Source organism: Rhagoletis zephyria, unplaced genomic scaffold, assembly GCF_001687245.7.
Source record: "Rhagoletis zephyria isolate East Lansing unplaced genomic scaffold, Rhagoletis_zephyria_1.1 Rzeph_scaffold_08803, whole genome shotgun sequence".
Taxonomy (NCBI): domain Eukaryota; kingdom Metazoa; phylum Arthropoda; class Insecta; order Diptera; family Tephritidae; genus Rhagoletis; species Rhagoletis zephyria.
In genome coordinates this window covers 2,278-16,581 of record NW_016165883.1, presented here as the reverse complement: position 1 = coordinate 16,581, position 14,304 = coordinate 2,278, and the positions used below count along the sequence as shown (strand labels likewise).

The 14,304-nt window shown below is 34.5% G+C and overlaps 1 protein-coding gene across 1 annotated transcript; it reads left to right on the top strand.

The window, feature by feature from the left end:
* Nucleotides 1-4,030: 4,030 nt before the first annotated feature.
* On the top strand, nt 4,031-8,986 carry LOC108375355 (uncharacterized). The gene is made up of 7 exons (XM_017631465.1): nt 4,031-4,055; nt 4,598-4,727; nt 5,827-5,969; nt 6,224-6,571; nt 6,624-7,066; nt 8,698-8,880; nt 8,933-8,986. Exons 1-7 carry the CDS (start codon nt 4,031-4,033, stop codon nt 8,984-8,986), a joined length of 1,326 nt encoding a protein of 441 aa, XP_017486954.1.
* The last annotated feature ends 5,318 nt before the right edge of the window (nt 8,987-14,304 follow it).

Here is a 14,304-nt window from a genome sequence, read left to right as displayed (position 1 = left end):
CAACATGATCCTCCATAGTACACAAATTCATACGCATACATATTTAAATAATGTATTTTTTATAAACTCCTAAGTTCATCAATTTGATTTTCTATCATTTAGACATACATACATACATAAGTGTATTAAATAACATTGTTGGGCTGCATTTTATCACATGAGATTTATGTGCTTACATACAAACATAATACGAATAAAATATTTGTGAACCAACAAAAAAAAGTATTTGGCTAAAACTTTAAATTTTAATGAGATGTTTATGTCTTCAAACTCCACTGAATCCTTAAAACTTCGAATGCCGAATTTTCACTAATGGCTTGCGAAGTTATAAAAAAATTTGCGCATTCAAGGAACATTCTTATCAAGTTTCTGCTGTGTTTCTTGACTCTTGCAACCTGTCTGGCCATTTCTGGGCTATTATTGCGAAACTTCCTGTTGTTAGGTTGTAAGACAACTTAGATTTGTTAAAGATAAATCGATAGAGTCTAAAATACTTATGAGTATGAGTTGTTGGATATTTTCTTTTTCATTTTGAAACGAAGATAGTAGTGTAATTTGGATTTAGTGAATCTCTAAGATACTTTTATTAGGCAACCCGCCTAAATATTTATATAATTTTTTAATTGGGAGGAGTCGATATTAGCAGCCATCTGTCTAACTTTTTGTTCATCATTCGATGATAATGCCACATCGCCTTGACACAGTAGCGACATATCCAAATAATAAAAGTTTATTATCCAAATGAATGTTGTTTAGAGGAAATGTGGGGAAAGCTGTATACATTTTACGGAGGTGGCCTGTTACAGTCAAGACGGATTCCTCGCTCTAGTGCAGAACCTTTTTCTTATTTATTCATCGTTAATTCAATACTTCTGAACCTTTCGTACTATCAAAATGATAACTTATAGTATATAATCAAATAAAAGAAAAAAATCTTTAGAATTCAAAATTATTTATTTTTTTTCTGGTTCATAAGGATGAATTGGCATTGAAAATGTCCTTTTAATAATTTTTATTATTTTAAGCTTTTAATGTAGAAGGATGAAATTCGGAGATATAGTCGTATATACATACTATATTAATCCTTCAACCAAAATTTTTTTTCAAAAATTTAATACTGCAAGATTGTAAGGATACTCAACGTTAAAATCTAAAGAGAGCAAAATTTTATATTTTTCAATTCCACATTGCACTAAATTTTTTAAATAATTTTTTGAATCAATCATACATTTGAAAATTTAAAGTCCTTTTAAAAAAATGCTGATGTCAGAGCGAAAAACTAAAAACGCGGTTTTACTATATTCGGCTCCTAGTTTTGTGAATATATTTTATGTGTAAAATTCTCGGTGTAATGAATGTTATGATTAACTAGATTTTTTTGAGTGACTTATTCCACTTTCAGAACAAAAATCTTCGTTCTAACGCTGATTAGTAAAAGTTCCCTCTAGCATAACCACAAAATTGCAATGCTTTTTTTTTTAATGAATAGATACCGTTGAATTGTAGAAGAGCAGCAATTGGCGGAGTTTGTTAAAAGCAAAACGTATCTATTGCTTTTCATTACAATTTTTTTAACGTGGCAAGTCCCGACCCAATGGCACAACTAGATTCTGGGTTAATTTTTAAAGAGTACGCTTTATTAGGCAGTCGGTCATGGTCCTTAAACTGATTAAGTCGGAATTCCCAAACCAAAGCTCCCTTTTTTTCTGCTGTGGCTTAATGCTACTCACGAGTTGGTTACTGCATATGGAAAATGAGTCAGTAACGTTCCCAATCGTGCGTGAACGAGTACGCAAAAGCAATTATTGGGTATACATATTTAGGTTACGTAATTAAACTCTCCGCTTTGTGTGCCAACATCAAGGCACGCGCCACAAATTGGAGGAGAAGCTCGGCCACACACTTACTTATGTGTAAGCGCCAATCTATTATATTATTTTTAATTAAACTCTTTTCTCAGTGTATGCACATATATGCCGTCCCATGGATTGTGACCCAGACCTATCAGGGATCGAATCTCAGTCCTCCTTGATTTTAGGAGACATTTGACTTCCACCCTGTCAGGCCTGTCATGAAACACTTGGTTGCTTTGCGGGTGTAAGTACTGCACCAACGGTTCCGATGAGCTGTATTAATGAGATCATTTATATATCTGACTGTTCACGCTATATTTGGTCCTAAAATTAGCTTCCGTCGACATTGGATCTTCCAAATAACCGCAGTTTGCGCCAATTTATCTATCATTGCGTTGCCTTGAACAGCACAGTCTACCGGCACCACTTTGAAACGGCTTCCAAAGCTTTTACAGCGGCTTTCCTGCCACTGCAGACTGTGATAGTATACCGAAAACAGTAAGGCATATGAAGTTACTCATTTTCGTTGTTGGTGTTTCCGACCGGGTAGGAGTGTGATGTTTCGTTCTCCGACGAAAAATGGCACTGAAGATGGCACAACGCCGAAAGCGGTTTGTCTCCAAACCAAATTTGACAAGGGATGACGGAAAATTCGTCCACATTACATTACATCATATGAAGTTACCTTTCAGAGGACATCCAGCTACAGTTCCAGTTTTTGTCTTGGAGTCATCGGTACTGAACATTTTTACCGAGCCCCGCAGTATTCACTTGTAGGAAAGCTAGCGACGTACTTTCGCCCAAAAAGGAATCCAGGTGTCAGTTTTTTATTGGGTGCCAAAAAGAAAGGGTTCTGCTGAGACTACCGTCTAAACAACTCGCTGTATCCGTAACTCTGATAGTCATGCCACAATGCAAAAGAATGCAGTCGTCGCTAAATCCAGAGATAACAAATCCAACAAAACAACAAGATCCGATGCTCACGTTGTACTTATGGCGCCCATAATGCCTCTACAGTGTACAGTATACAACCACTCCGTTTAACATACAAACCGTTATTTTGACCATGGTTCGACGTCACAGCTATTCTGCGTAACGATCGGTTTGGCCAAAGCTATGTATCTATATTCAGAATATCATAGCTGGCCTCAGACTTCAGGTCTTACTTAAGGTTCTCCGAAACGGTCCAAAAGCTTTCAGCGCTCGATTTCACTGATACATACTTTCTAGGGATGGGTAAATTCGAGATTCGAATTCTAATCGAATTTTATCTTCAAAATGGCGAATTTTTGAAATCTAACTTGGTATGCTGAAATTCGGATAAAATCGAATTTTTATAGAAAAAATGGAATTTCGTCTTTATTTGCAAGAAAGCAATTCTTCTTTCTGACTAAATTTGGCACCCATGAACTAAAAATACAAGAAAAAAATCGAATTTCGTCTTTATTTGCAAGAAAGCAATTCTTCTTTCTGACTAAATTTGGCACGCATGAACCAAAAATACAAGGCACGCAAGAACGCGACGTTGTATTTGTAATTAGTTTTGAGAAAAAAGTTTGCGAAAGCGGGCTCGTCAGCTGTGCGTTTGTTTACATACACTTTTATTTAACTAAAGAAGAGTTACTTCAACATAACATTCTAAAGCGTTTTAATGAATAATTTTACTTAAATTGTGCGTTTACAGTGGCTGACAATAATTTTGTTTTTCGTTGTTTTCTTTGATTTGTTTACTTTTTGTCCGTTTTCCAGCGAAACAAAATGGCTATAACCCGCTCAAAAATCGACTCTTTTCACTCTCTTGTTGTGTCGTGCCTTAGAGATGCAAGTAAAAAAAAAAAATTGTCGATGTTTGTTCGATCTGATTCATCGATATTTTCGATGTATCGAATAAATTAAAAATATACAAGAAAATGGAACAATCGTAACTTCGATAAATGTCTAACTGACGGTTTCACGAAAGTCATTTAAGTGAAAAACTATTTTGTGGGGCAGTTTCCATATTAAATTTAAGTAAAAAAAAGAAACTGGCTATAAGTATTAACTCACAGTGAGCTGTATTTATTGACTCAAATAAATAGTTGCACATCCCAGTTATAATACAAATAAGGTCATAAAAAATAAATAAGATTTCAGATGCTTTATAATCTTAAAAATGCGTCTAATGTTTGGTTTTCATTATGTCAAAATTTTTGACATCATCACGTAAGTGCAGTTGAACTTCTTTTTCGATTCGAGTTGTCCTTCTCCCAAGCAAACTTTCAAATTTTCAGTAAAAAAAAAAATTTTTAATGTTGAAAATTCGAGAATCGGAAAAAATCGAATTTCAACCCCCACTACCCATCCCTAATACTTTCCAAATTAACAATGGGACCATGAGATACACCTACGATCAAAATTTCCACTCCATCAACATTTGCCTAAAATCCTTAAAGAACTGCTTTACGCTGCAACGATAGCAACAAACTACTTACCGTCATAAAATTAAGTTCTTCAACCTATTAAGGGCAGTTTTTTTTTCAATGTCCGGTTAACACAAATCTGAGCTAGAAACTCCGGCTACATAGAACGGCTGATGATGTTAAACTCGGACGTAGTGAAAACCAGACATTGAACAACCGATCCTAGCAACTAATGAGTTGTGAAATGAAGTCCATAATTTTGTAAGAGAATCTTTACATACATCCATGCTTTGGAATATTATTTTGTACTCTTTGAAAATCTATTTAAGGGTTTTTAATTTACAGCTTGGATGTACACTACGTGCAACGAAGATGACGAACCTCAGGGTATACACAATATGACTACAATTATGACAAACATATTTGTTTTTCTGGACACCACGTGGCCGTACTACTTTGTCATGGATTATATTAAGTATGAAATTTCTTTCGATAAAATATAAAACATATTCATTAGTACTATGATTATACATATCGTAACCTTAATATAGAAAGGCCCCATCTAACCGTTTTGTTTCTATACAAAGTGATAAAAAACTTAATCATGTTCGTTAACTCAAAATTTCTTTCAAATACTGTATTTTATTGTCGACTGTAACTAAGTAATTTTGTGTTTTTCCAGTAATTTTCAGGCTCTAATTTGATTATACTGACTAATCTACCGGCTTTCGTTCAAAACTGGATTTTGAAAGAAAATTAGTTAGGCCCTTTCTTTAATAAGATAGCGAAATGTGTATCTGCCAACTGTGCTTTTGCAAGAGCGGCTTTCTTCACGGTTCTGCCACTTCACTATTATAGGGATACATACATACGTATGTTATGTACATTAGGGTGGTCCAATAAAAGTAAAGACGGAATTTGATTGCTCTCACCCCATAGGATTGTTCTATACCGAAAAAATTATACCCGTTTTTTTATATACATATATTTGTATGAAAAACCCCATTTTTCGTAGGAATGGTATAGAATGGTTGAAAATCAATATTTTGTTAACGAGAAACTTTGTTTCTCTTCGGGAGACGTTCAGTTATAATACCCAATTGTTTTTTAACCGTTTTTAATAAAATGGTAAAATAAACAAGTGGGTATTATTATTAGAAGTCTCCTGAAGAGAAATAGAGTTTTCTGATCAAAAAATACAGACTTTCAAGAACTCTATACTATTTCCGTGAAAAATGGTTTTCTCCCCATATAAAATAATAATTTTTAATAAAATGGCAAAATAAACAATTGGGTATGGCTAAAAAACAATTGGGTATGGAAAACTTTGGGCGCTTTGAACGACCTCCAAATATATTTTGTTTTCAAAATAAAAAATAGATTTATATTTTTTTTTTTGTTATAGAGCAATTCTAGGTGGTGAGATCTCTCAAATTCCGACTTTATCTTTTCACATGCATTTTTGGACCACCCTAATGCATATACATTTAAACTAAGTGATAGATTTCAGAAATTGCCCTCGGCACCCAACGTACAACTATACGCTTATTTTTTTTTCTTCCCCTTCCCTATAGCTTCGTACTCCAACGACTCAATATAAATCCATATGCCAGCGCTGTAACCTTATTGTCCGCCGCGGATGGCACCATAATGGTCAACACCACACACTATTTGATGGAAGTTTTTGAGAAATGGAATATCACAACACACTCGTGGTGTAAGTACATTTTCCAAGACATAATAAAAATAATAGATTAGTACTACACAATATAATAGTGTTTGACGGAGTTTCTCCTCCAAAATACGCCAATAGTTTTAAGTGGCAAACACTAAAGGCCAATTTCACAGTGCGTAGTTAACTCAGAATCGACAGTTAACTAGAGATTTTCAGTACAAAAATCTGTAGTTAACTCCCGATTCTGAGTTAACTACGCATTGTGAAATTGGCCCTAACTCTAATCCCATTCGCAGACAAGCCCGGCTTCAGTCTACCACAAATCCTCAACTCTGCCGTAGATATGACGCAAAATATTATGAATGCTGATCGCAACGCCTCCTCATTGGGTGGCCGATCGCTGATCGCTTTACTTGTACCCAGCCCCGTAGCCTTTGTACCCGATTGGGATATGCGATATGCTCTTCATTTTCTTGAGCGGCTCAACTACACAGTGCCGGACTTACATTTTCTCTACTACGGCGGTGGTGGGCTCATACGCTTCAAGGATCTTGTACGCAATCCACACCAAGATCTTTTTCCACTCGGAGAGGAATACGATGTGTGGGCGGCTGGAAAGCCCGTAATAAGGCGCATACGTGAAAGTAAGTGGATTGCCAAATGTTTGTTCTACCAACTAATATAGTCTTTTTGAAGTTCCACGTCGCCTCGTGAATCCGCGTTGTGGCGCCGATATGTACGCCAGCTCCACAGGACCCAACGAAATGGTACAATATGTACGCACAGGCGACATCAATTTCTATCGCATAATGCCAAACTACTTCTTCGGTTCGACCAGCATGCGTTACCTGCGGATACGGCCGTTAAGCCCAATATCTTTCATTGTCTGCAGCTCCCGCACAAATGCCTTGCCGTACCGCCAAGACGGCGGGGATCAGCCGGAACAGGGATGTGGTCAAACTGCTGCCACTAATGGCTATGCTTTGGACTTAAGTGAACTCTGCATTGGCTACACATACATCACCGATTGCCCACCACTGTATGTGTCCGTACAAGCTCAGCAATTCGTCGGTAGCAATGAATTGTCCTGCACCGATCCTGCCTGTCAGTGGCCCGATGAAGCGCAATTTCTCATTTACGTAAATTATTTAGTTTGTAATAAGGCAAGGAAGGTAATGGCGACACCAAAAGCAGCGACATTCGTTTTTGTCATTATGATAGCCCTAAATTTTCGTATGTACAAATAAACGTAGATCTGATCTCGAATTAGTTTTTAGTCATAATAAGATTTCAAACCACTAGAATAAGAATAAATAAAACAAGTAAGGACAGTATTGCAGAGCGGTGTAAGTGTGAAATAATTTTCAATTTTAAGTCAACAATTTTTTTCTATCCAGTTTTCATTAATTATTCTTCGCTTAAGATTGAGGTTTATAATTTTTTTAATTTTCCATTCACTCACAGCAGTTATGAATTCACACATCAACATATTCATAGCAAGATTGAGAAAACCAATGCCCAATCAAAAAAAGGTTTAACACTGAATGAGTATTGAAAACGCCAAGTACCAATCATTAGTTCAAAGACACCCTGGTAAACAACTTTTTGATAAAAAAGGCAGATTTTTGACAATTGCTCTATTGTAAAAATTCGAAGCGGTATTACCCAATTTAAGTTTTTTGGTAGAGGGGATTTTATATCATAAATTTGGGATTATATATAAAACAGTTGTATTACATTTACCTTTTAAAAATAATTCAACAACGATGTGCAAAGTCAGAAGCACTAATCACTGAGCTATACACACATATGTATGTTCATATCGTCGATTAAAGTACAAAACCGCGTATCAAGATAATGCAAAACTGCGTCTGTGAGGTATTTTGTAAAGAATAAAAACACTCATATTTCAAAATGGTTTTCTCTTTTGTAATGGAATCGCATTTCAGAAGGACCGCGGCGGAAATCGACAGTAACACCGCCTTGTATAGATTCGCCTTGCTATGCAGAATAAAGCTGTTGAAGTGACCTAGTACTTAAATGGTTTTTTGTATAAATTTACATAAAAATTTTACATAAATACATACAAACATACATACATCATATAAAATCAAAAAATTTAATACTGACATTTTTCTTACATCTGTCACAAAAAATAAAAGTTAACACTCAAATTTTGCGTCTCATACTACGTTTATACGCATGCATAAGTCGCTTTAATTCATTTCGCCGCGATTCAAAACATATGTATAAACTGAATTTCAATTCGCTTTGAAAGAGCGAAGTGTTTTGGCTCACACTCCATTTCAAATCGGTAGTTTATTTCTCCAGACAGTTAGAAAGAGTGTATAAACACCGCTCTCACTCAAAGCGAATTGGAGATCAGCTGTTCCGCTCAAATTCCAAATAATCGCATCAGTATTTAAAAGCTGATTAATAATAATCGTTCTTTTTCTTTGCCACGATTTTATAATGCCGAATAAAACTAGATTTTTATCACTTTCCATTATGTTAACTTATAAAATGTCAAATGAAAACAGCTAATTTTGTTTGCTTTTGAAGACGGTTACTTTGATGCCGATATAAAGCCGTAAGTATAAACACTAGAGCGAAATGTGTACGGTGTCAATGCGCTTTCAATTAAGTCGATTATTCTGTGCGTATAAACGTAGTCTCAGAAGAAAAATGCCTTTAAGCGATGAAATAAACGAGCCGGAAAATACTACGTACCAATGTTTTGAGGTGGGAATGAATTACATTTTTTGAAGAGGAACTATCAGCTTGCCAAACCACAACTTGGGAGGAAGTAATTGTGGAGGAATCAGTGCAGGATAACTCCGAGGCGTCCACTCAAGAGCTTGCACAAACTACCTCTTCCAATAACGGTAGTACGACAAAAGAAGTATATGCACAGGAAGAGTTGTTTGGACAATATTTTGAAATTATACAGAAGGTATGAATATAATGGCAAATTACTTCATCAATATTCAAATTGTTTATAATAGTTTCTAAAATTAGTGGTAGACCAAACGTCGGCGGTAGTACAAAAATACGATTGATTTTTCAGCTCACTTTTAATTTTTACTATCATTGATTTATAACAATCATCAATTCGTTTTGTAGCCGTTGTCCTAGTCATTAATTTTGCTCAAAAATGTAACAAACTGTCTAAAGGTGTTATCTTTCACAATAGATATTGGAAGCATGTTATTCGCGATAACTTTTACTGTAAGGTTTTGAAATATGGTATCGCTATATTGTCTTTTTCTTGGACTGTAAGACTTAAATTGCTTATATTCTGCTAATTGTTGAGGCTGCTTTATCCGTAAATGGCGTACGAAATTCGAAGTCACTTGAAATGATCCTTGTAGTTTAGTCGTGCAAAAGCGACATTTTACAAGTACACCCCCACGTTGCTTGTGATAGTCAGTACTATCTAGCTGTATACAAAAAGGAAGGAAAATATTATATACTGTTTCTTGGTGTTTATTATTGTTATTAATATTATTATTACTATTATTATTGCTACAACTACTACTACACTTACTACTAATACATATTATTACTTTTATCTATATATATAATTCGCGAATGCATTTTTTGTTAATGCCATCAGATCAATCGAAATTGTTTTGAAAAGGTTTTATCTCTAAACTACATATACATATATAAGAGTGTTGCCCCATGTTCATTTAATTCATCAGGTGATTGAAATATGTAGAACAATGTCGGTCCAAAGAGATTTAAAAAGGGTTTAGTTTGAATATACTTTTGAAGAGGATTCCATATGTTTGAAAAGTCGAAATTAGTTAACTTATACACAAGATATAGGAAACATAGAGATATGAATGAAAACGTTTGAGAATATTTTGATTATGGCGGCCACTGAAACTGTATATATGTACATACATATATGGGTATTGTATGTACAACGGCGCACATGAAATTTCATTGACTAAGTGCGTACATATCATTAAATCGTTAATAGTACCCGTTAGATATGAGTCGGGGGCTAATAGATCTCCATTAGTACCCGTATGAGACTAGTTGCGACTAATTTGTACCCGATTGAGAGTAATCTCGGACTACTATCTTAAGAGATTAGTCGCACAATTTCTTGCAGGTGTGTACACACTATACACATACATGTTATGTTCAAAGTTAAAACTTTTTCTTATCGGTGATTAAAATTAGAGAAACCGAACCATGCGAGACCCCCTCTTTACTCAGAAAGGACTGGACGAATTTCCATGAAATTTAGCACACTTAAAATATTTTTTTGGATTTTGAATAGCGTTGACACTGGTCTAAACAGTTAAATTAAATTTTAACGTCATATGTGTTCACTAGTTACTAATTTTAGAAACTATTATAAACAATTTGAATATTGATGAAGTAATTTGCCATTATATTCATACCTTCTGTATAATTTCAAAATATTGTCCAAACAACTCTTCCTGTGCATATACTTCTTTTGTCGTACTACCGTTATTGGAAGAGGTAGTTTGTGCAAGCTCTTGAGTGGACGCCTCGGAGTTATCCTGCACTGATTCCTCCACAATTACTTCCTCCCNAAAAAAAAACATAAAAATACAATTTTTAAACTGTGAAAAACTCAGGAAAATTCAATAAATTTGCATAAAAAGCTGACACCATCTAATCAGATGTTTTAGAAAAATTGTGACAAAATTTTCTCAAATTAAAGCAATTTTTTAGCAACTTGAAACTTGCAATTTATTTTACTAAAATTGGATGGGCTAGAAAACTGCATTTTGAAAATTTTCCTAACTATCTGATTAGATAGTTACATATTTATTTAATTTTCCAGAGTTTTTCACAAAGTTTGGAAATTTTATTTTTACATTTTTTGTTGTAGTAAGTATAAACTATGTTTTTATAAAAAATAGCAGAAAATAATTAAAATTAAAACTTTTGCATATATCCTGAACAATTTTCGGTGCTCATAATATATACCTAATTAAAGTTCAATTGTAGTAAAACTGCATTTTCTGTTTTCCATGACTCCTTTAAGTATGTACATATGAAACCCCAACTGCCAAAGGGACATACGCGACAAAGAGTAAATTTTTTGTATGGACATATCGATGGTCCTGTGCAATAACGACACAATTCAAAATTCAAATAAAAACTGTTACTACTGTTAAGTGGCTCTTGTCTCTAATCCTTGTATAATCCATATCCATCCCTTACTAAAGGAAGCAGTAAGGATTGCTAAGGTAGTTACAAAAGATTAGACATTGATTCAACAAGGATTAGAGACATGAGCCGCTTAAGAGTAGTAACAGTTTTTATTTTTTGAATTTTGAATTGTGTCGTTATTGCACAGGTCCATCGATATGTTTTTAATGGGAGCGTTCCTTATCTCCCAGAAATAGTCAGAAAAAGTCCGAAGTAGTCAAATTTATTCCAAAAAGCGTTCCTTAACTCGGAAATGACGGCAAAAATGAGAGAGCAACACTCAGTGAGAGTGACTCTCATCAGTCCGAAGTAGTCAGATTTAGTCAGACGAATTTTTGTTGGCAAAATCTTGAATAATGTCAAACTCAACTGACAGCTGACTGGAAAAATAAATAAAAGAATTGTGGAAAAGTCAAAATTATCTAAAAACTAAAACAGGTGAATTAAAAATGGAAGGAGGCAAAAGAATAATTGATATGGTAAGTGCTTATTGTGCTTGTGTGAATGTGTTTTGTACATACGATTTTGTTTATTTGCAGATTAGTGATGAAAGAATTTGTGGTGCTTCTGGTGGAGCTACAACCCATCCCTTGGGTGCAATTTCGGCTGGATCTGGAGATCGGTAAATCACTGGATCTGGAGAAGTAAGTATGATAGCTTACATTTTGTGGAAAAAAGGTTATAACAAAATTGTTCATAGGTTAATTTTGCGAATGCTTGTTATTCCGATGGTGCAGCGGCAAATTCNAAGTGCTTATTGTGCTTGTGTGAATGTGTTTTGTACATACGATTTTGTTTATTTGCAGATTAGTGATGAAAGAATTTGTGGTGCTTCTGGTGGAGCTACAACCCATCCCTTGGGTGCAATTTCGGCTGGATCTGGAGATCGGTAAATCACTGGATCTGGAGAAGTAAGTATGATAGCTTACATTTTGTGGAAAAAAGGTTATAACAAAATTGTTCATAGGTTAATTTTGCGAATGCTTGTTATTCCGATGGTGCAGCGGCAAATTCGGCAGGAGATGCAGCTAACATGGCTGGACACACGAACGTGGTAAGCATAGTTTCTCTTATATATATAATAAATTGAGTTGTGTTCACGCTTGNTAGTTTCTCCAAGGGCTTATATATATAATAAATTGAGTTGTGTTCACGCTAGTAAACGAGTATATAGTTCAATATAAAGCGAAAATGAGTTGTTCTTGCAACCGAATGCATAGTTCAACTAAAATTTAACTTTGGTGCGGTGGTACGGTGTAGATTGTAAAAATGCGTGACCCGATTAAAAAAAATTCAACATACCTATACGGGTATTGAAGTTTAATTTAAAACTAAACTACAGAATTACCGAGCACTAATTTTATTGATAAGTTCGGTTTGAATTATTTACGGGTACGCTTTAGTTATTTTTGGGTTGCTGAGCCTAAACGCGTGACCCGAATCAAAAAACTTTTACTGATACTTGTAGACAAGAGTCTACGCTTCATTAAACAAAAAAAGTTACTATATCTGTGCGCTAATTTATTAATAATTTCGGTTTGAAATATGGTATTTGCAAATTTCTGAGCTTTGGGTGCAAAGGTGCTAGGCATTTCCCTCCATATGAAAGTAATTATGGAGCGTACTTTATATGGGAGAAAATGCTCAACACCGTGGCTGTANTTTTGGGTTGCTGAGCCTAAACGCGTGACCCGAATCAAAAAACTTTTACTGACACTTGTAGACAAGAGTCTACGCTTCATTAAACAAAAAAAGTTACTATATCTGTGCGCTAATTTATTAATAATTTCGGTTTGAAATATGGTATTTGCAAATTTCTGAGCTTTGGGTGCAAAGGTGCTAGGCATTTCCCTCCATATGAAAGTAATTATGGAGCGTACTTTATATGGGAGAAAATGCTCAACACCGTGGCTGTAATTGTTAAAGTTTGTTGAATTTTTATAAATTTTTGGACGAAATTTGAAATGTGTATACTTTTTTAATAAAAAATAATAATCATATCTTTTAATATAGTTAAATACGTATTTTTTTTTTAGAAAACAATGGCCATAACTTTGGTTTTTTAGTTTTATTAGTAATATATGTATATATATTATGTATATATATACATATCATAAGAAAGGTTGTTGAATTACCTCTACGAGCTCTATTATTTACTTATGCATANTAAAGCGAAAATGAGTTGTTCTTGCAACCGAATGCATAGTTCAACTAAAATTTAACTTTGGTGCGGTGGTACGGTGTAGATTGTAAAAATGCGTGACCCGATTAAAAAAAATTCAACATACCTATACGGGTATTGAAGTTTAATTTAAAACTAAACTACAGAATTACCGAGCACTAATTTTATTGATAAGTTCGGTTTGAATTATTTACGGGTACGCTTTAGTTATTTTTGGGTTGCTGAGCCTAAACGCGTGACCCGAATCAAAAAACTTTTACTGACACTTGTAGACAAGAGTCTACGCTTCATTAAACAAAAAAAGTTACTATATCTGTGCGCTAATTTATTAATAATTTCGGTTTGAAATATGGTATTTGCAAATTTCTGAGCTTTGGGTGCAAAGGTGCTAGGCATTTTCCTCCATATAAAAGTAATTGTGGAGCGTACTTTATATGGGAGAAAATGCTCAAAACCGTGGCTGTAATTGTTAAAGTTTGTTGAATTTTTATAAATTTTGGACGAAATTTGAAATGTGTATACTTTTATAATAAAAAATAATTATCATATCTTTTGATATAGTTAATTACGTATTTTTTTTTAGAAAACCATACCCTTTTATTAAAACAATGGCCATAACTTTGATTTTTTAGTTTTATTAGTAATATATGTATATATATACATATCATAAGAAAGGTTGTTGAATTACCTCTACGAGCTCTATTATTTACTTATGCCTCATTTACAAATGAGCATCCAGTGGTCTGTAAATTGGACGTCGGTCGTTCTAATCCTTCTGACATATTTTCTAGGTAAATGGCGCAAGTGCTTGTTCGTCTGAAGATGACGGAGCCGTTTTAAGCGCAACAGTGACAGAGCTAATGGAAACATCAAGTGATTCAGATTATTCGATGATGACGAGATATACCAAATAATTATGGATCATTCTGTTAGCGAAGATGACAATATATTGGAGGAGCTATTGAGGGATGGGGAGAGGAATAAGAGGAACAGTAT